The sequence below is a fragment of the Octopus bimaculoides genome, chromosome 9 (genome assembly GCF_001194135.2).
Source record: "Octopus bimaculoides isolate UCB-OBI-ISO-001 chromosome 9, ASM119413v2, whole genome shotgun sequence".
In the NCBI taxonomy this organism is placed as follows: Eukaryota; Metazoa; Mollusca; class Cephalopoda; order Octopoda; family Octopodidae; genus Octopus; species Octopus bimaculoides.
In genome coordinates, this window is record NC_068989.1 from 23,290,984 (window position 1) to 23,311,019 (window position 20,036).

Sequence of the window (20,036 nt, forward strand, 5' to 3'; positions counted from 1 at the left end):
ACTTGCTGAGGAATACAATTTCCTCCACCATTACCACTTCAGGTTCGAGTCTTTCAAAGTCCATTTCAGACACAACCTCAGGCCACAGCTTCTTCCTCACAGAGGTCAAGGCCCTCCTTGTAACACCCTGCCAGGCCGTATTGATAATTCTGAGACATATAAGTGCAGGAGTGGCTGTGTGGTAAGTAGCTTGCTTACCAGCCACATGGTTCTGGGTTCAGTCTCACTGCATGGAACCTTGGGCGAGTGTCTTCTACTTTTGTGTGTGTGTGTATGTGTGTGTGCATGCGCGTGTTTACTTGTCTTACCATCGTATAATATGTTTAAGCAAGGTGACTGTTATACAAACTATGGCATGCATTTCCAATATTCTACAAAAAAACATGTTTGGCTACAAGCAAATATTACCTGGCGTGGTTGTGTGGTAAGAAGCTTGTTTCTCAACTACATGGCTCCAGGTTCAGTCCCACTCCATGGTACCTTGGGCAAATGTCTTTTACTATAGCCTCAGGCCGACCAAAGCCTTGTGAGTGGATTTGGTAGACGGAAACTGAAAAAGCCCATCGTATATGTGTATACATACATACATACATATATATATATATATATATATATGTATGTGCATATGTTTGTGTGTCTGTGTTTGTCCCTCAACATCGCTTGACAACCGATGCTGGTGTGTTTACATCCCCATAACTTAGCAGTTCGGCAAAAGAGACCTATGGAATAAGCACTAGGCTTACAACGAATAGGTCCTGGGGTAGATTTCTTTGACTAAAGGTGTTGCTCCAGCATGGCCACAGTCAAATGACTGAAACAAGCAAAAGAGTAAAAGAGTGTCAGAGGGTGAGGTTTGTGTTCTCTGTCACCTCAAGGCAGCAGTAGAACAGGTGCTTGGTGGAAAGCTTCTTGAAATTAGAAATCACCTACTGGTCCATGGGCTGTAGGATAGGGGTGATGTTGGGTGGAAGATAGTGAACTTTTATAAACTTGAACTCTTCGAGGATGTCATCTTTGAGGTTGAGAAGGGCTTGCAGGGGAAGGTTATTTTCCTGGAGATATTTCTTAATGTCAGAACCAAAGACCAAATTCACCCACTCCACAAAGAATTGCCTGATGACCCATGCCCTCAGGTTTGCTCTCCACATAACCTGTAGCTTTTCTTTCAGAATCTTGTGACTTAAAGGTTCTGCAGTTTTCCGAATGATAAATGAGCAGCGGCTTAATCTTGCAGTTGCTGCTCACATTGGCACACAGCGTGAGGGTTAGCCTCTTCTTCATGGGTTTGTGGCCTGACATCCTCTTCTCTGCCGTTATGTAAGTCCAGCTTGACATCTTCTTCCAGAAAAGTCCTGTGTCGTCACAGTTAAAGACTTGCTGGGTGGATGTATCCTTTAGCTGCTATAATTCCGGCAAAAGTTGTGAGGTAATCCTCTGCTGCCTTCATATCCATGCTCGCTGCCTCACCATGCCTAACAAGGGAGTGAATGCTGGCCCTCTTTTTAAAATTCTCCAAGCAGCCCCAACTGGCTTTAAACGGCTCACCCAATGCCTCATCCGTACAAGTGCCTGGGGTCTTCTGTGACAAATCAGCATAAATAGCTCATGCCTTCTCACAGATTATAGTCTCCATCACAGTATCTTCTGTGAGTTGCTTCTCCATCAACCACACCATCAGCAGCTTCTCCATATTTTCAAGCATAGATGCTGGCTGTTTAGAAATTATTTTAACGCCCTTGGCTGGTGTTATAGCTTTTATTGACTCCTTCTGCTTCAGTATAGTGCAGATTGTACAAGTGCTATGCTTGTACTGCTTCGCCAAGTCAACTACACGCACACCTTCATCGTGTTTTCTGATAATTTCTTTCTTTAATTCAATGCACATCATCTGCTTCTTCTTCTCAGCACTGTCCTACACACTCACTTTCTTCAGAACCATGGTTGGAAAAACAAAGTTTTGCAAAACAACTGCAAGTACAATTATGAGCACAACATTAATGTTTCTGTAGCCTGCAATGACTAAGTAAGCATTTCACCACCCATCTAGCTAATGATCTACTAACGATCTTCACACTCGCTAAAGTACATGCCTCTCTAGCTATTGAGTGAGACACAGGATTCTGAGCAGATGTTACGGCATTCACAGTGGCATTCACTATGCCAACTAGCAGCGTGGTATCTGAGGTTGGCTCGTAACCTGAATTTCAGCTCACAACTCAAAGCAAAGAATTGACTGAGTTAGCTCGTATCTCGAAAAACTTGTTAGTTGGGATGCTCATAAGTCAAGGTACCACTGCATATATTTGCATGTGTGTGTCCTTGTGTCTGTATTTGTCCCCCATGACCACTTGACAACCAGTGTTGGTTTGTTTACATCTCCATAACCTAGCAGTTCACCAATAAGAGACTGATGGTATAAGTACCAGGTCGATATGATCGACTTAATCCGTTCGTCTGTTCTTGTTTGTTCCCTCTATGCTTAGCCCCTTGTGGGCAATAACGAAATAGGTATAAGTACCAGGCTTAAAAAACAATAAGTACTGGCATTGATTCATTCGACTAAAAAGTTCTTCATGGCAATGCTCCAGCATGGTCGCAGTCTAATGACTGAAACAGATAAAAAATGAGAGATAAAAGACATCCTAATAAATGTTTTGTTAAGTGGTTAATTTGGTTTTGATATATCCCAGAATACACTATAATTCCCCCCACCCATCTTCTTCAATTCCACAGGTTGTCCTTTGGAACTCTAGTTATAGTAGTAATGTATATTTTAGTAGTTAATGGCATAAATGAAGTCTTGTCTTATGGAGGTCACAGTACCAAAAATAGAAAGAGGAGTGGGAATGTTATCTTATACAGACATTCTCTTAACTCTAGTGTTGAGAGTTCTTCAGCAGAATAGTAACGGACTAGTTGAATAGTCTTATATATTAGCCAGCCACAGGCTGTTGTATTTGTTTAACCCTTTGATATCAACCTGCCTGAAACCAACCCTGGTTCTATGACAAACTTTTGGTGAAAGTATTCAAAGTGAAAACCTTCCATCAAAATTTCATGTTTCCAAACATCAGCTTAATTATAATCAAAGTTATTTAACTAAATTCTTAATTATTTTAACTATTAATTGAAACAAAGGCAGTGTATTTCAACAAAAATATGGTTACAAAAGGGTTAATCCCAGGTCAACTCCTAATCTGTATGGCAAATATATGGCATGGCTTTGTGGTAAGAAGCTTTCTTTCCAATCACATACTTCCATATTCAGTCCCACTGCATGGTACTTCTGATAAAGTCTCAGGCTAACTAAAGCCTTGTGAGTAGATCTGGTAGACGGAAACTGAAAGAAGCCCATTGTTTATATACATGTATATATACTATGTGTCTGTGTTTGTACCCTCACTACCGCTTGACAACCAGTGTTAGTGTGCTTGCATCCCTGTAACTTAGTGGTTTGGCAAAGGAGACCAACAGAATAAATACTAGGCTTAAAAAATAAAGTACTGGGATTGATTCATTTGACTAAAAATTCAAGGTAGTGCTCCAGCATGACTGCAGTCTAATGGCTAAAACAAGTAAGAAGATGAAAGGATAAAAAGATACCGATGGAGGGATTTAGCTGTTCCATTAAAGCAATAGAGTCACACTGTTGACAAGTCCCAGTTACAGGACAAAACCGTAGCTCAGTGTTCTAGCTTTGCTCATGGGGCAGTTATCTACCCTGTCAGTGTATATAAATGTCCTTTTTATACAGCTATAAGAGTTTTACTCTTATTTCAAGCAATAACTGTGCTTTTAGCACCCCCAGTCACAATTAGTCAACTAAATTTTTGTCTATATGGGTTTGTATTGCGGCTAGCTGTTTCAATTAATTTTTAGTATATATGTGTTTGTGTGTATAGATACACAAACAGACATACACATGCATGCACACACGCATGCACACACATACACATGCATGCACGCACGCACGCATACACATACACACACCCATTCAAAAATCGATATTCACAAAATAATCATACTTTCTGATTTTTTAATGCTAAAAACTTTCCTGATGACCGTCTTTGTAATCCCGAAAAGTATCATAACCATTGGTCCAGCCATCTGGACAGATGGACAGACAGATAGACATAAAGCCCGTTATAGTAAGATAGCAAATCTGCCCATCTACAATGGGAAATAAAGGGATAGTATCGCAAACCTAAACCCTCTAAATTCGTAAACTATATGGGCGGGGGTAGAATCCAGAGTTAATCCTCATCACCAGAATTTTAGCAAAAAAAAAAAAAATCAAAGGTGATTTATTAATACAAAACTCAATATCCACTAAATCATCACTGTTGTTGTTACTGGTGTTGTTGTTGCTTAGCCCATGACATCCCTTATCCAAAACATTTATAATCAAATGTGCTCCAGCCATAACTATCTCATCTTTTCTCTTCAAACTGGTATATCTAGTATTATATTATCCAGTGTGTCCTTTCCTTTCTATTTCAGATGGTAAGGGAAGAGAGAGTTCCTGAAAGAGTTGGCTGTTCTTTCTAGCAATAATGGGATATCACTTGCCCAAGGTGAAAGGTTTATATGCATTCAAATTTGAAACTCCTTGTGACTGAAGTGTTCTAAAACCTCATCAAAAATGTTGAAGACAAATATGATATTTTAAAATAAGTTTAAGCCGTTAGCATTTAAACTGACCACATCCAGTCACTAACATACCTGGTGGTGGTGGTTGTGGTTGTTGCCAGTGCCATGTAATTCGCACCTGTGAATCGTAGTCATAGTCGTTGCTGGTGTCATGTAAATCGCACCTGTGCCTGTGGCACATGAAAGCACCCATTACACTCTTAGAGTGGTTGGCATTAGGAAGGGCATCCAGCTGTAGAAACCGCACCAAATCAGACTGAAACTTGGTGCAGCTCTCTGACTTATCAGCTCCAGTCAAACCATCTAACCCATGCCAGCACGGAGAGTGGATGTTAAATGATGATGATGATGATGATGATGATATATATCATTATCATCATTACCATCATGATTGGTTTAACATTAATTTTCCAATGCTCACATGGGCTGGACTAAATTTTTCTTGTGGTAGATTCTCTACAGCCAGATATCTTTCCTGTCACATGGTACCAGCATGAGTGCTTTTTATGTGGCACAAGCACCAGTGTTTTTGTATGTGGCACCAGCATCAGTATCAAGCCTGCTGTGGCAGATGGGTCTTCTTGCGTACAACAAGGTGCCACATATCTCAGTCTTTTGTCATCTCCTTCGTAAGGTCCAATGTCTTGAGATCTGTCTTCAGTACTTTGTCCCATGTCTTCCTGGGTCTCCCTCTTCCAGAAGTTCCATCCACTTTAAGTGACTGGCATTTCTGTATGCAACTGTCTACATCCATATGCAGTGAACATTAATGGAGAATATATCTTTTGCTCATTTTTGAAGACTAATTTGAAATAGTAATGTCATCTTTTTGCACAGGCACAAGTTTGAAAAAGGGAGATTAATGGTAAGTTTAACTTATCAATCTAAACTTATCCATATAGTGGCCATTCACATTTTGGGAGCACCTTATAGCAGTTAGCTCGATCATCTTTTCTACATAATCTGGATACATTGTATGTTTATTAATATTGTCGAGGATAAAGACAGTGAGCTGGAAGAATCATTAGTATGCTGGGCAAAATGTTCAGTGGCATTTCATCCATCCTTATGTTCTAAGTTCAAATTCCGCCAACGTCAACTTTTCCTTTCATCTTTTTATTCTTTCAGGTTTGATCAAATAAGTACCAGTTGAGCACTGGGGTCAATGTAATTGACTTATTCCTTCCCAGAATTGCTGGCCTTGTGCCAAAATTTGAAATTAATATTGGTGAGGATGAAGAGCCTAACTTGTTCCAATTATTATAGCTGGGTTCCAACCTGGGCCACAACAACGAAGTCTACCTGCCACACTCCTCTGTCCATCATCACTGCCTTGCTATCCTGGATACATTTCAGGGCAGTGTCTGCAATTGGGTTGTTGATGTGTCACAACATTTTCCTCACCATGAAGTGGGCTCCACAAGACTAATTTGGATACTTCCAGTTCATGGTGGCATGTGCAGTAACTAGATACTTGCAGCTGTCTTTGGCTGATCTCCTTGCTAACTATCAGCCGGTCTTCATAAAGGTATTCATTTGTCATATGTTGCTGCAATTTCACATTTAGAGCCATTTGTAGCATCCTTGTGTAGCATCCATTTAGCCTGTTTGGTAATTTCTTTGTCAATGTCAATGTTTCACTATCATATTGGACTGATTTCACAGTTGCAATGAACAGCTTGATCTTGATTTGCCTGGGCAATTTGGAGTGCCAGGCTTTCTTTAGTTTGTGACAGGCTGTCCATGCTTGTGCCTTCCTGATCTTAATATCTGCTTCCAAACTGTTCACCTAACCACCTAAGTACTTGAAGTCTTCAGCAACATTCAGTTTGATACTGCCCAAAGCAAACAGTTCAGTCTCATTTGATTGGTTGAAAGACATATATTCCATTTTCTTGACATTTGTGTGCAGTCTATTTTAGCAGCTGATGTTTCTACTCTGCTGAACAGCTGTTGAACTCGATCTGTTTCATTAGATATGAGTACTGTATTATCCATGAAGTTCAGGTCTGTGATGGTTATGGCTTGTACTCTCCATGGTCTTTATCATTCTATGATGAAACCAAGGTCTTTGTCACCGTTGTCTATAGACTGCCACATTGCATAATCCAATACAATTGCAGCAGGTAAGATGCAAATGTATCTCCTTGTAGTACCCCAGCTAGTATTTTGAAATAATTCTGATTCTCTATCAGACGAAAACATATGATCTCTGGTCTTCTTGTAGGTTTATGCAATGGCAAGATCTAATTCTTCTGGAATGCCATATACTTGAGAGTTCTTCAACATTCTGCAATGATGGATACTGTCAAATGCCTTTCTGAAGTCCACAAAGGTTTTAATGGTAGGTAGCTGTCTTGATTTAACTCCTTCTATGATATGCCTCAGGCCTATGATCTGAGATGTTGTGGATCTCCCTGGTCTTAATCTATTTTGATTTAGTCTCAGGTGGCTATCAAGCACCTGTTGAATCCTGTTGAGGATCATTCGGTTGATGACTTTCAATAAGATATTGGACAGTGCAATTCCTTTGTAGTTAGTTTCATTGCAGAAGTTTCCTGACTTTGGGATTGGCATCAAGTCAATATTGGATCACTGATCTGAACTTTTCTGGTTCTGCAAGAGCCTATTCACAAAATCCAGGCAATAACAGGAATTTAAATTAGGCTGCTCCTGGAAGCTCCTCTATGTTGATGACCTTGTTCTTGCAGCTGAATCACTACCAGAACTGGAGAAAAAATGTCCAAGTGTGGAAGCAAGGTCTGAAATCAATGTCTTAGAGTTCATTTAACAAAAACCAAAGTCTTAGTAGGAAAGCTGATAAATCACAAATCCCTTGAGGTAGATGGTGCTGCTTGATATGAAGAAAAGGCACAGGTAGAAACTCAATAAGGTGCAGCAATATCAGAGGAAGGTTAACAGGGAAAATAGTTTTTGTGTGTGGCAGATGTACAGGTACAATAAATGCAAGAAATGTACAGAAAATAGACTCCATCAAATGCCAGGTGGGACACCTAGAAGTAGTTAATAGCTTGCAATATCGAGGTGACAAAGTCAGCAGTGGAGGTGGATGCTCTGAGAGCTTAGCTACTACAATAAGAATAGGCTGGGTAAAGTTCAGGGATATTTTACCTTTGTTGGTAACAAAGGGCCTCTCCCTCAGAGAGAAAGGCAGAATGTATGATGCCTGTGTCTGCAGAGGTCATGCATAGGCTTGAAAGAAACGACACTAGTATGCTTCAATGGATGTGCAAAGTCAGTGTGTATATACAACAGAGTGTAAGCTTCTTAAGAGAAAAATTAGGCATAAGAAGCATCAGATGTAGTGTGCAAGAGAGATGACTGTGCTGGTCATGTGATGCATATGACAATCTCTAACTGTGGAAGAGGTAGATCAAGGAAGACATGAGACGAGGTGGTGAAGCATGATCTTTGAATGTTGGGTTTCATGGAGGCAATGACAAGTGATCGAGATCTTTAGTGATTTACTGTGCTTGAGAAGACTCATCAAGTCAAGTGAATTTGTAGTTGTGGCCAGTGTCGGTGACATATAAAAGCACCCTTGTTGCTAACATGAGCAAGGCACCCTCTACACTCTTGGAGTGGTTGGCATTAGGAAGGACATCCAGCTGTAGAAACTATGTAAAAACTCTCTGGCTAACCAGTTCCAATCAAACTGTCTAACCCATGCCAGCATGGAAAGCATATGCTAAATGATGATGATGATGATGATGATGTTGAAAAAGACTGGGATTGATTCGTTTGATTAAAACCATTCAAGGGTTGTTTCAGCATGGTTGCAGTCCAATGACTGAAACAAGTAAAATTTAAAAACTAAAAGATAAAAAAAAGATAGATTATAATTATAAATCATTATAATTATTATTTACATTATTTACATTATTTACATTTGACGGATATTTGTCCTCATCTTGTTTGTTGTTAACACAATATTTTGGCTGATAAACCCTCCAGCTTTCATCAGGTGTCTTGGGGAAATTTCGAACCTGGATTCTCATTCCTAAGGTATTTTTCGATGTTGTTGTTGTTGTTGTTGTCATCATCATCATCATCATCATCATTATTATTATTGTTTTTTTTTGGACTTCTTTCTTTAAATTTTCTCCCATTTCTCACCGAGTGTTTTCCGTACACCTAATGCAGAGAAGCTCATTGTATGCATTTCCAGTTTACACACGCAAATTCACAGGTAAAATATGTATTTAAAAATTAATAAATAAATAAATTCATGAATGGATGTTGCTTTCACAGCAATAATGCTCTTCTCTGTACATGAGTCGTTCCAGTTAACACAATTTTTTGCACTTCCTGTAGGGATGGTAAGCTTGGCATCATTTTCAAATAGGTTTCAGTACCTTTTTTTCATCATTCCTAGAGATTTATTATTATTATTATTATTATTATCATTATTATTATTATTATTATTATTATTATTATTTGATTCAGGCAGTAACCTGAACAACAACAACAACAACAACAACAACAACAACATCGAAAAATACCTTAGGAATGAGAACCCAGGTTCGAAATTTCTCCAGGACACCTGAAGAAGGCTGGAGGGTATATCAGCCGAAACGTTGTGTTAACAACAAACAAGATGAGGACAAATATCCGTCAAATGTAAACAATGTAAATAATTCTTCATCTCTTAAATATAGAACTGTATTATAATTATTATTTAATTAACTGCTTATTGCTTCCAAGAGTTTGTACGACTCGTGTTCCATTTGGTAGAACAAGTAGATATTTATCAAAAAGTGCTAAGCAAATGATCTCAAATATAATCTCTAACAAAATCACAAAGTCTGAATTTTAGTCGCTATAATCGATTCCAATACTTGATCGATACTTTTATTTTATCAACTGTAGAAAAATGAAAGCAAAACTGGGTTTGGCGGAATTTGAACTCGGAGAAAGTAAAGAGCTGTCCAGATCAATAGATATAAACATTTATTAATGGATATCACTATACTCATCAGAGATATTTACAAGAGATTCTGATGAAATATTGTAGACAGAACAAGTAATGAAGAGTTATAATATATTGGCTAAGGATAAATGTTTATGTTTACAAATGGGATAGAAAAGAGGAAAATTGCATTCATCCCAAAGCAAAATAAAGCTCTGAATGGAATAGGGTAAGATATATATCATAAGTCAGGAAAATTATACCTTTGAATATCGACCCTGATGGGACTTGAACCCACAATCTTCGGCTCCGGAGGCCGACGCCTTATCCATTAGGCCACAGGGCCACGGTAAAATTTGTTTGAATAATAATTATATATACTCAACTATATTTCAAACACGCTTGATGATCGAATTTAGAATCTTTTTGAAGAAAATATTTTTTGTTCTTATAAAATCGTAGTCAAAATGTCCAGAATTCAAAATTTCTGACACCGATCTTAATTTCTATTCGAGAAACATTTGCTATATATGAGCATACTATATGTTAAAAATGAACAATTTGAGTTTACAATAATTTAACAGAGTTTATTTTTAAAATTTATTAAAAATATTTGCTATCAAAACACGATAATCATTTACGATTTACAACATAAATATATTTAAAAAATAAAACAACAAAATATCATTCATTGGTAGAGTCGGCCTGTTTATTCGGCAATGTGACGGAATAACAATTTCGATAAAGAATATATTTTTAATATTTATATAAATTATTTATTTTATTTACTTAATAAAGTTCATAAATCAGGTTTTATTTAAAAAAAGTAATTGTAACGAAGTTGACGTTATTTTGTGTTATAAGTGACAGAGGCGGGAAATATACTGTATATCCTGTCCGTCCATGTTGACATGAGGTTCAGAGCGAAGTTGGTCGATATTGGCTCAATACAGCACTTTACGCGTATGTACCACTATATGCAGAATTTTTGAGACAAGAAATATGTTTTTCAGTCCGATACGATTTTTGACACTTGAACCCTATTCCTCACAGCTACATAAACACATATATAAGAATAGCAAACATATTTGGTACTACTTAAATACAGAAGTCCCTAAAAACTAACCCTAACCCATGGGACCTCTGTATTTAAGTAGTGCCACATTTTTAACTACGCACAATATAGGAAAGAAGCTTTTAATTTTCTATTTCTTAATGCTTGACTTCGTATTTTTAATATTTTGATAAAATGGACATACACATTGAAACTGGTAATATTTTATAAAAGTCACTTAATGGGAACACATATAAAAATACTTGTATAATTGAAGGACAAAAACTAAAACTGTCTTTAAACATATTCCCATGTTGTCCTTTCTATGACCTGTAATAGTCACAATTTTGGCTAGGAAACAAATAGGTCACAATATATGCGATCTGGACAAAACCCCTGTGACTTTTATTTTATCTGGATTCCTATATATATATATATATATATATATATATATATATGATCAATAGGACATTTTTTATCGTTCATTGTATTGCATTCTTTATATATGTATGTCGGCAGTCGTTTCTACCATGCCTTTTCTCTTTATTTGACCTTTACCTGCCTGTAGATATATTTTCTATCTATTTTATCGGTATGTCTTTCTATATATTTATTCATTTTATCTCTGTTCTTTCTATTTGTATATTTTGTATTTCAAACCTGAAAGTATATTAGTAGAGACTGTAAAATATCAGCCGGTATGATTTCCGTTGGGACCCCTTTGATCATAGCACTCACCCCGAGTCTTAAAAACTATTAACTTGGTAGTGTGAAATATAAGGTATTCATGTGGTTGGGAGGCAAACTTCTTTACACAGCCTCTATGGGTGTCTGAAGAAAATTTGACATGTTTGTTTCTATGAGTTGAGAAAATCTTCCACATGTACCTCTTAGAGTGTTTGAAAAAAAAATCTGCCACATATCCCTTTGTGGGTGTCTGAAGAATATCGGTCACATCTTCCCCAGCAAAGGGTCAAATGAACAGAAGTACTGTATAACTTGTTGCCATAATGTAGTCATTGAAATACGTCTGCAACTGAACTGGTTCATGATACTAAAGGTAACAAACCTTAAGATAGGTAGCATCTATAAAATTCAATTTTGGATGTCCAAAATAACACCTGTTGAACACAGGTTGAAGCTGAAATATATTTTACATGGAACGAGGCACAGACTTACTTCAGACTCATTTCAATGGCATTGAATCTTTGCAGTCTTATTTACTGACTGAAATGAGAATGTGGGCAAAAAAGGCTTACATGAAAAAAAAAATTTTTTTTAGTATAATGAAACCTATTAACAGTAGCACCAACACTAGTAGTGAACTGACAACTGCTGGTGTTCCTTAAAAGTACCTAGTATACCCTGTAAAGTTGTTGGTGTTAAGGGTATCCAGTAGTAGAAATCATGTCAAAGCTGATGCAGCCCTCTTGCTTGATGGATCTTGTTGAATCATCCATCTCATGCTAGAACAGATAAAATTTAAATAATGATAACAACTGCATGTATAGATACCTAGTAAAATAAGCAATATTTGAATAGTCTTCCCCTATTTAAATATGGCTAAAACTGGCAGCCTTTTATAGTTTTCTCTCCAAAACTTCAAACTGTCCCCCAAACTAGGAAATGCTGAAAACTTTTAAAAATGTGAAGTTTACAAATGCCTTGAAAAGGTCATTCCAAGTGGTTCTTTAACCCATAAACTGCGATAAGCCACCTCAGTGGCCAACGCGACAGGCCACGGAAGTAGGGCATGATCTGATCTAATCTTGACGTATAATGCATGCACACGATACCCTCTCACCCCAGAAACAGTGTAGCTAATCACAGAAGGTGTTAAGAAACACTGAGTATTTTTTTTCGAGTGATAGATCGATGTTGATCTTTACCCAAAATAGGCTCGGCAGTTCATGTTACATACAGCAAAATCCCAGCAGTGTATGGGTTAAAGCAACAATTCACAACCTATACAAAGAATCTATTGTAAAAATGGGTAAGTTGTTGCTACAAACTTCATCATCATCATCATCGTCGTTTATCGTCTGCTTGATGATGATGATGATGAAGTTTGTAGCAACAACTTGCCCATTGTCATAACCCGTCTTCATTTGGGGTCAAGTCTGGTTATATCTTCTTCACCCCTTATCCACCATTCACTGCATCCACCTTTGAACCCTATCTAATTTTTACAGGTGTCTCTGATCTACCCTCCCTTCACCCATTTCCCATCTCTTGTACTCTTGATATCCCTACCCTGTCCTGGTTCCTCTTCTCACTCCTGTTCATCTTGTTCCTTGCAGGTTCGTCACCATTATTTTTATTTCTTTCCAGCTCCACCTGATAATTTCCCAAATTCCCCAAAACAGCTCCACCTGATAATTTCTACCTTTTAAAATGCAAGTTGTCTTCGCCATGTAGACCCCTGTACAGCAAGAAACCTGTTCTGATCTAGTCCCTTCTCCTGTATTTTAAATTCTCATCTCCTTACATATAAGGCCACCCCTGTTGGCTCATGGTCTTGCAAGCTACATTGGAACTTCACTAGTGGCCTGAAAATTGCACCCAGTGCATACTAAGTTGTTGGCATTGGGAAGGGCATCCAGCCATAGAAACCATGCCAAAGTAGCACAATGCAGTCCTTGAACCTGTCAAATTTTTCAACCCATACAAGCATGGAACAGGGACATTAAATAATGAAATCTTGACTAGAGAGTTGCAGTTTTCCATCAGATCAATCCCAACTGAACAGACCATGGATCAAAGACATTCCAGCTATAACCATCCTCCCCTCCTTTATTTTTTGCTATCACTGGACCACATGCAATGGTCTTTTTGAAGATGAAAGATTTAACTGTTATTTCTAACATGTTGAATGACTTGTTGGCTTGAGTGGAGCAAAGTCTACTTCTAATAACTTAACATCAGATGTTATTGACAACCTTATGTATAAGGTTTGGTAGTGTGAAGAAGCCTACTTTGCAGCCATGTGGTTTGGGGTTCATTGCTACTGCACAGCACTTTGGAGGGGTCTTCTATAGCCCTGTGCTGACCAAAGTCTTGTGAGTGGAATTGGTAGATGAAAACTGAAAGAATTCCAGTGTGTGTTTGTATATTTGTGGCTCCTTGACATTGCAGGATGGTTGTAAATGGGTGTCACTGTCATACAAGCAGTGTCATGGACAGAAACATGCCTGGCTATGGAGGAATATGACCTTGCTTATAAACAAGTGAAGGTTGACAACAGGAAAGGCATCTGACCATAGAAAAATCTGCCTCAATTAACTCTATCTTGACTTGGGCAATCATGGAAAAGTGCATGTTAAAACTGAAATTTTTCCTAAAATATTAAAGTATCAACAGAGCTTGGAATTAAATACAGTTTAAATTGGCTACTTTTGGACCTAGTATTTTTTTTATACAACCCATTAACTCGAATAACAGTCTTGTAAAAACTGTTTGTTGAGGGAAATAATCTTAATAAAACAATTATTCACCCCTCACTTTTTTCTTTACAGGTATAATTGCAACTATCACACGGCTCTGCAAAACTTGTGTATTACGGATAACACTTGAGAAATTTTATTTCATTATCTTGGAGAAGGCTTTACATGGTGGTGCCAAAGTATGGTGTGAACTGTTTCAAGTAAATATTACTACAATTATTACAATATACTTGAGAGAGAGAGGGTATTGCTGTAGTTGTGATGTGAATGAAGAATTTGTATGGATTGAAAAGACATTCATGGTTGAATCAGATGAGAAGAAACAGTAAAGCTTGGCTGACTTAATGACACTGATCTCTGTATCATGTGGAAGGTTGCTCTCATGCTAAACCATCAACGCCATGATAACATGGAGTAGCAGATATAAACAATCTTTATGATTATTATTATTTAGGTGGTGAGCTGGCAGAATTGTTAGCACCCAGGGCAAAATGCTTAGTGGCATTTAATCTCTCTTCGTGTTCTGAGTTCAAATTCGGTCAAGGTCAACTTTGCTTTCATCTCTTTGGTATCTATAAAACAGTACCTGTTGAACACTAGGATCAATGTAATCGACTTAACTCTCCTTTGAAATTGGTGGCATAGTACCAAAATTTGAAACTATTATTTGAAACTATTATAAGATTGAATTTTCCGTTCACCAGACCTGTAAGCTTGCCACTGCCATCAACACTGTTAATGCGAAAACAACAAAAATAAAGCTTGCAAATCTGCCGTTAGCAGTTTTGTTGACTGTGCATCAAATGAATGAGGAAATTTTTCTTGATTAAAAAGAAAAAGTGCAAAAATAATTACCCTGTGTGTGTTAGTGAAAGCAGAATGTTGTAGTCGCTCTTTGTCTGTGTTTGCAAAATTACTGGAAAACAGCTGAATGGATTTTCACCAAATTTGGCAGAAATCCTCACTGGATGAGTGGCCGAAACTCATTATTTTGGTTTGATTATCTTCAAAACTTGCAGGCGGGTGAATCAAAATGTTATTTTTTTTCTTTTGTTAGATATGCATAAACGATAAGCAGGGGAAATAACTCTTGATGTCATTTTGTTGAAATATGAAATCGTCTGAGAATATATTTACTAAATTAAATTTTATTTTATCCTTGTGTGCGTGCAGGGTATGCATCACCCCCTCCAATTCTTTTCTTCTCGTGTTAGAAATGTGACCGAACCGAATGAACCTGTCAAAATATATTCAGCAACAAACCAATCTGCCAACGGTTTTATACAGGTGTGCAGGGACTTAAAGCACAAAAATAGAACAGGTTACACACAAGCAGATCAAAAAATGCCTTAAACCAATTTGGAACACAAAAACGTACTTAGCTTGAAATGCTGCCCTGTAGAGGTGAATTTGCCACATAAGATGAGGCCAAAAAGCACTTGAAATCCACCTCTACGAATGATGAACTGATTCTCATCCCCATCTACTTTGGCCAAAGGAGTCTTTAAAATAAAAAACTAAACATGCCCCCAGAAATCGATATCTACTGCATGGTGGCAGTGGTCCTTTTTGATGTAGAAGACTAGTATTTTGTAGATACAAAGGCTGCAGAAATAAGTTGTTGGGCCAAGGAATGGAGTTGTTGATCCAGATGACTCAGCAAAAGCTCTGAAGCAATCCCTGACTTAATAAACCTTACAAGGAAGCACAAAGCTTTAATGTGGCTGTTGGAGGCAGAAGGCCACAGTTTCACCTGACCAGTGACACAAAACATCTCAAAGCCTTTTGCCTGAAGCAAAGGAGAGAAGGGGAAACCAGCACTTCCACTGACATGATCATCACCACAACAACAGCAGCAGCAAAAATGGTACCAACGGAGGCAGGTGGTCACAATATCACTTATAGCAGGAATCAAACTAACAGCTCTAAAAACAGCAGCAACAATTACTGCAGTAGCACCAGCAACTACAACAACAGTGGAAGCTATTGCTGCTAATACCACAGAAAATACCAACATCAGAGGCTGTCACATCACAAACAGCAGCAATAACACCATCAGAAATTCCACAAACAACTATTTCAGCAAAACAACAAAAACTTCCCCAAGACATACCTCTCCCCTTTTCAGATCACTCAGACGTGTGTATTGAAGGGGATGGTAAGGAGCCTTAATGATAAATAGTTATCAAGGTCAAGAAAAGGAAAACCTATGAACAAATTAGAGAGATTCCTTTTAGCAACAATACTCAGGCTCAACTTCAAACTGCAGCTACATTGACATTGTCAACTTCATCCCCATCACAAATACCATCACTACAAGCATGACCTAACTCACCCAAGTCAGATCATATATTACTACACAAACAAAAATTAGACCTCAACTATACTGCAGTTAGTAAAGTTATTGCAACTGACATACTCATAAGATTGGCCCTTGACTAATTCTTCAATGCTAAGCATTCAGGCTATACTGTCAGAGCTAAGGTGCATGCTCTAAGACAGAGGCTTTCAAACTGATCCACGGACCACAGGGGGTCCGTAGACAGCAAATACTTTTTATGGGCAATTTGATTCTATATATGTTTTTTAATTGAAATCTTTTAATTGACAATAAACCTATTTGTTAAATAAATAAATGTAAAAATGTTATTTTAAGCAAATATTTATGTATAAATTTCATAAGCGAAAGCCTGAATTATAAAGGGGTCCACAAGTCAAAAAGTTTGAAAACCCCTGCTCTAAGACATGAAGGAACAAATGGGCCTGAGAGGCAGAGGTGCGGTGTGTCAATAAAGCTAGAATTTGGTTTGTGGTGGACCAAAATGTGCATATGGTACTTGAGTCTGAGCAAATGTGTCTGGCATTTCAGCAGCTCTTTGCTCGACTGTTTTGGATGAATGACCTACAACAGCTCTTGGTAGGTGAGGCACAGTGTTGTGAAAGGCCAATAACATCTGTGAAAATATGGGGTGCAATGATGGGTTGCATGGTAGGTAAATTGCTTGGTTTGGATGGTCTGCCCTATGAGCTTTACTTTTTTATATGCTAGACTTGTTCAGAGACCTCTCAGCAAATATCTACTGCAACTGGCAGCAGAATGGGAGAATTCTTAGTTCTGTGAGTTGATGAGTGGTAGCACTGCTAAGAAAGGACTCAAAAAGGGGGATCAGACAGAAAATTTTAGGCCCATAACTCTGCTAAATGCAGATTCTAAAATTTTGGCCAAAGCATTAGTGAAGTTGGTGTATGACATTGATGAACTGACTGCCAATTTGCAAATATGTGCAATCCCAAGCAGAACTATCCATGTCATCCTCCACCTCATGCAATGTATCATAGAGAGGGTGACTAAAGAACTGATCAATGTGACTCAAATGAAAGCCTTCAGTAGAATCAATTACTGTCTTAAAATAATGCAAGTCAACAGTAATCGTGAAACATCTATCTGATTTTGCTCTCTCATTCAGTGAAAGCAGAGTGCCCCTTAAGACATTCAGAGACTCAATAAGAATAACTGCATCATCAGCAAAATCTTAGTCTGTAATCCTACTTCCACCGGTGAGTGCACCACAAATTCAATCAAGCCACCATTTGGCCAAATATCCATTCCATGCATGCATTGAAAAGAGTGGGAGCCAAGACCTGACCCTCAGTGAGGAAGTGGAACCGCTTGGCCTTACAGTCAAGACAAAGATGCAATCCTTTGTTAGTTTCTTGGACCACAACACCTTGTCTGTCTCTGTTGCAGCTGAGAATGTCGAAGTTGTTGACCACTTCACTTATATCAGCTGCGAGATTCATAGCAGCATCAGCTGAGTCTGAAGTCTTAAAAAGACTTGGATGTGCTGGTGCAGTTGTGAACTCATTGGACAAGGGTATTTGGGTGCTGCCAATATTTGGGCAGGAGGATAAAGGTTTTTATGTCTCTGGTCCTCCCTGTCATGTTTTATAGTTGTGAACTTGGACATTGTCTAGTGCCTTGAGAGGCTGCCTGAATTCCTTTGGTACCAGGATGCTTTGTAGGATTATGAATTACCTTTGGTTGGATTTTGTGTCCAACCAATGACTCTGCTCAAAAACTGGGATGCCCCCTGTTACTTGTATGATTCAGGCCATGTTGCTTGATTTTCCAAGTTAGACCCTGGTTACTGTGTTCTCTTCACTAAAGATCCAGCTGGGTTGACAGCTTGTGTTGGTCGGCCGCATGGTCATGACAGATAAAGTATCTTGTGACGATGGGGACTGACCTAACAAGTCAACTGGGAGGATCTAGGAATATAGCAACATGCTGCAATGATACATGCCTCCACACCTGACCTGATATGTTATCTGATTAGCTTATGTTGGAATAACTTATTTGCTTAATATTTCTAATTTCAGGACCATTTCTTTGATGAATATATGTTGGATGGACTTTCTAAAGATAATGATGAGATATTCTTAGAAATAAATCCTGATAATCTTCTAAAAGCACTAAAAACTGGTCAAAATGCCAAATGGATCAAAATTAAATTGACCAAAAAACAAGTTCCTTGTTTAACACTTGAAGTTGATTTGGTAAGTATTTTATATTTGGTTTCTAGTAAACCATTATCAGTTGTCATCATTGTTTCCACTGTTGCATGTGTGGTTAGCTTGCAGCATTTTGGCCATTTCTTTTGGTGTTCCTTTGTTTTCTTTTTACTTGTTTCAGTCATTAGACTACAGCCATGTTGGGGCATTGCCTTGAAGAATTTTTTTTAGTTGAATGAATTGACCCCAGTACTTTTTTTAATTTTTTTTTTAAGCTTAACACTTATTCACACGCACGCACGCGATGGGCTTTTCTCAGTTTCTGTCTACCAAATCCACTCACAAGACTGGTTGGCCCAAGGCTATAGTAGAAGACACTTGCTCAAGGTCCCATGCAATGGGACTAAACCCAGAACCACGAGGTTGGGAAGCAAGCTTCTTACCATACACCCATCTCTGCACCTATTGAAGATAACTTCTTCCACTAGTCACAGAGGTTCTTAAGAAACATCATAGCTGCTGCCTTTCTTCCTCTAAATCATTAAAAAAATGCATTATGTTTATAAATTTAAATAAAGCCAATAAACTGGATAAAAAGAATAACAAAGTATATTTTATTTCTTCATTTTAGCCTACAGTTACTGGTCTGAGTCGCACTGTAGTCCATGATATACCAGTCTCAGTGTTAGCATTACGTCATTGGGTAGACTATGATGAGCCAGATGTACCTGACTTCGATGTAAGTCCTGTCTGAATACATTTTACAAATAATGCTAGTTGATTCAACTAATATTGTTTCATATCCTATATGTAAGCATATTTTCACATGATTGTTTTTTTTTTCTATTGTCTCTGTCACTGTACATCACTCTCTCCCCTTCCCCAACTTTCCTTTTTCACATATCATCTTCATATTTTCTTACCTATCTGCAGGTTATTATACTGCTCTTCTCCATCCTCTTTGTGCTGCTACTTATAACCGCCTCTTTCCTGAGCTGCACCTGTACTTTCACCTTCATCCTGCTATACTGATACTTATGTTCCATTTACTACATTCACCTCGACACCTATCTCTAACCATCCATCACTCTCCTTTCACTATCTTTTGAACTTATCCACCCATCCTTACATAATTCACAGTAGCCATGTATCTCTTTTATAATAAGACCCCTGTGCCTATCCCTCTGTCATACTTGAGCCTCATTACTTGGCATAAAGTGCCACATAAAAAGGACTTGTGTTGGTCCCATGTTAAAAGCACCCACTGTAAAGTGGTTGGCATTAGGAAGGGCATCAAGCCATAGAAATCAAACCAAATTAGACTGGGACCTGGTGCAGCTCTCCTGCTTGCCAGCTATGATCAAACTGTCCAACCCATGGCAGCATGGAAAACTGATGTTAAGTGATATATATGTATATATATATATATATATATATATATATATAT

At 38.0% G+C, this 20,036-nt stretch overlaps 2 protein-coding genes and 1 non-coding gene across 3 annotated transcripts in view; 1 reads left to right on the forward strand and 2 right to left on the reverse strand.

The window, feature by feature from the left end:
* Positions 1-6,879: 6,879 nt before the first annotated feature.
* Positions 6,880-7,227, reverse strand: LOC106868945 (uncharacterized). The gene has a single exon (XM_014914419.1). It carries the CDS (start codon positions 7,225-7,227, stop codon positions 6,880-6,882), a length of 348 nt encoding a protein of 115 aa, XP_014769905.1.
* A 2,626-nt stretch (positions 7,228-9,853) lies between these two features.
* On the reverse strand, positions 9,854-9,926 carry Trnar-ccg (transfer RNA arginine (anticodon CCG)). The gene has a single exon. It is a non-coding gene; the product is annotated as a tRNA-Arg (tRNA).
* A 534-nt stretch (positions 9,927-10,460) lies between these two features.
* The window catches only part of LOC106868947 (checkpoint protein HUS1), a 28,639-nt gene continuing 19,063 nt past the window's right edge, over positions 10,461-20,036 (forward strand). Inside the window, exons 1-4 of the mRNA XM_014914421.2 lie at positions 10,461-10,543; positions 14,150-14,277; positions 18,458-18,634; positions 19,221-19,328. Coding sequence (XP_014769907.1) covers positions 10,492-10,543; positions 14,150-14,277; positions 18,458-18,634; positions 19,221-19,328 — 465 coding nt within the window. The 5' untranslated portion in view covers positions 10,461-10,491. The remainder of the gene's footprint in view (positions 10,544-14,149; positions 14,278-18,457; positions 18,635-19,220; positions 19,329-20,036) is intronic.

Excerpts from the sequence above, each read along its gene's own strand:
- LOC106868945 (XM_014914419.1), bottom strand. The coding sequence starts at position 7,227 with ATGCCAATCCCAAAGTCAGGAAACTTCTGCAATGAAACTAACTACAAA.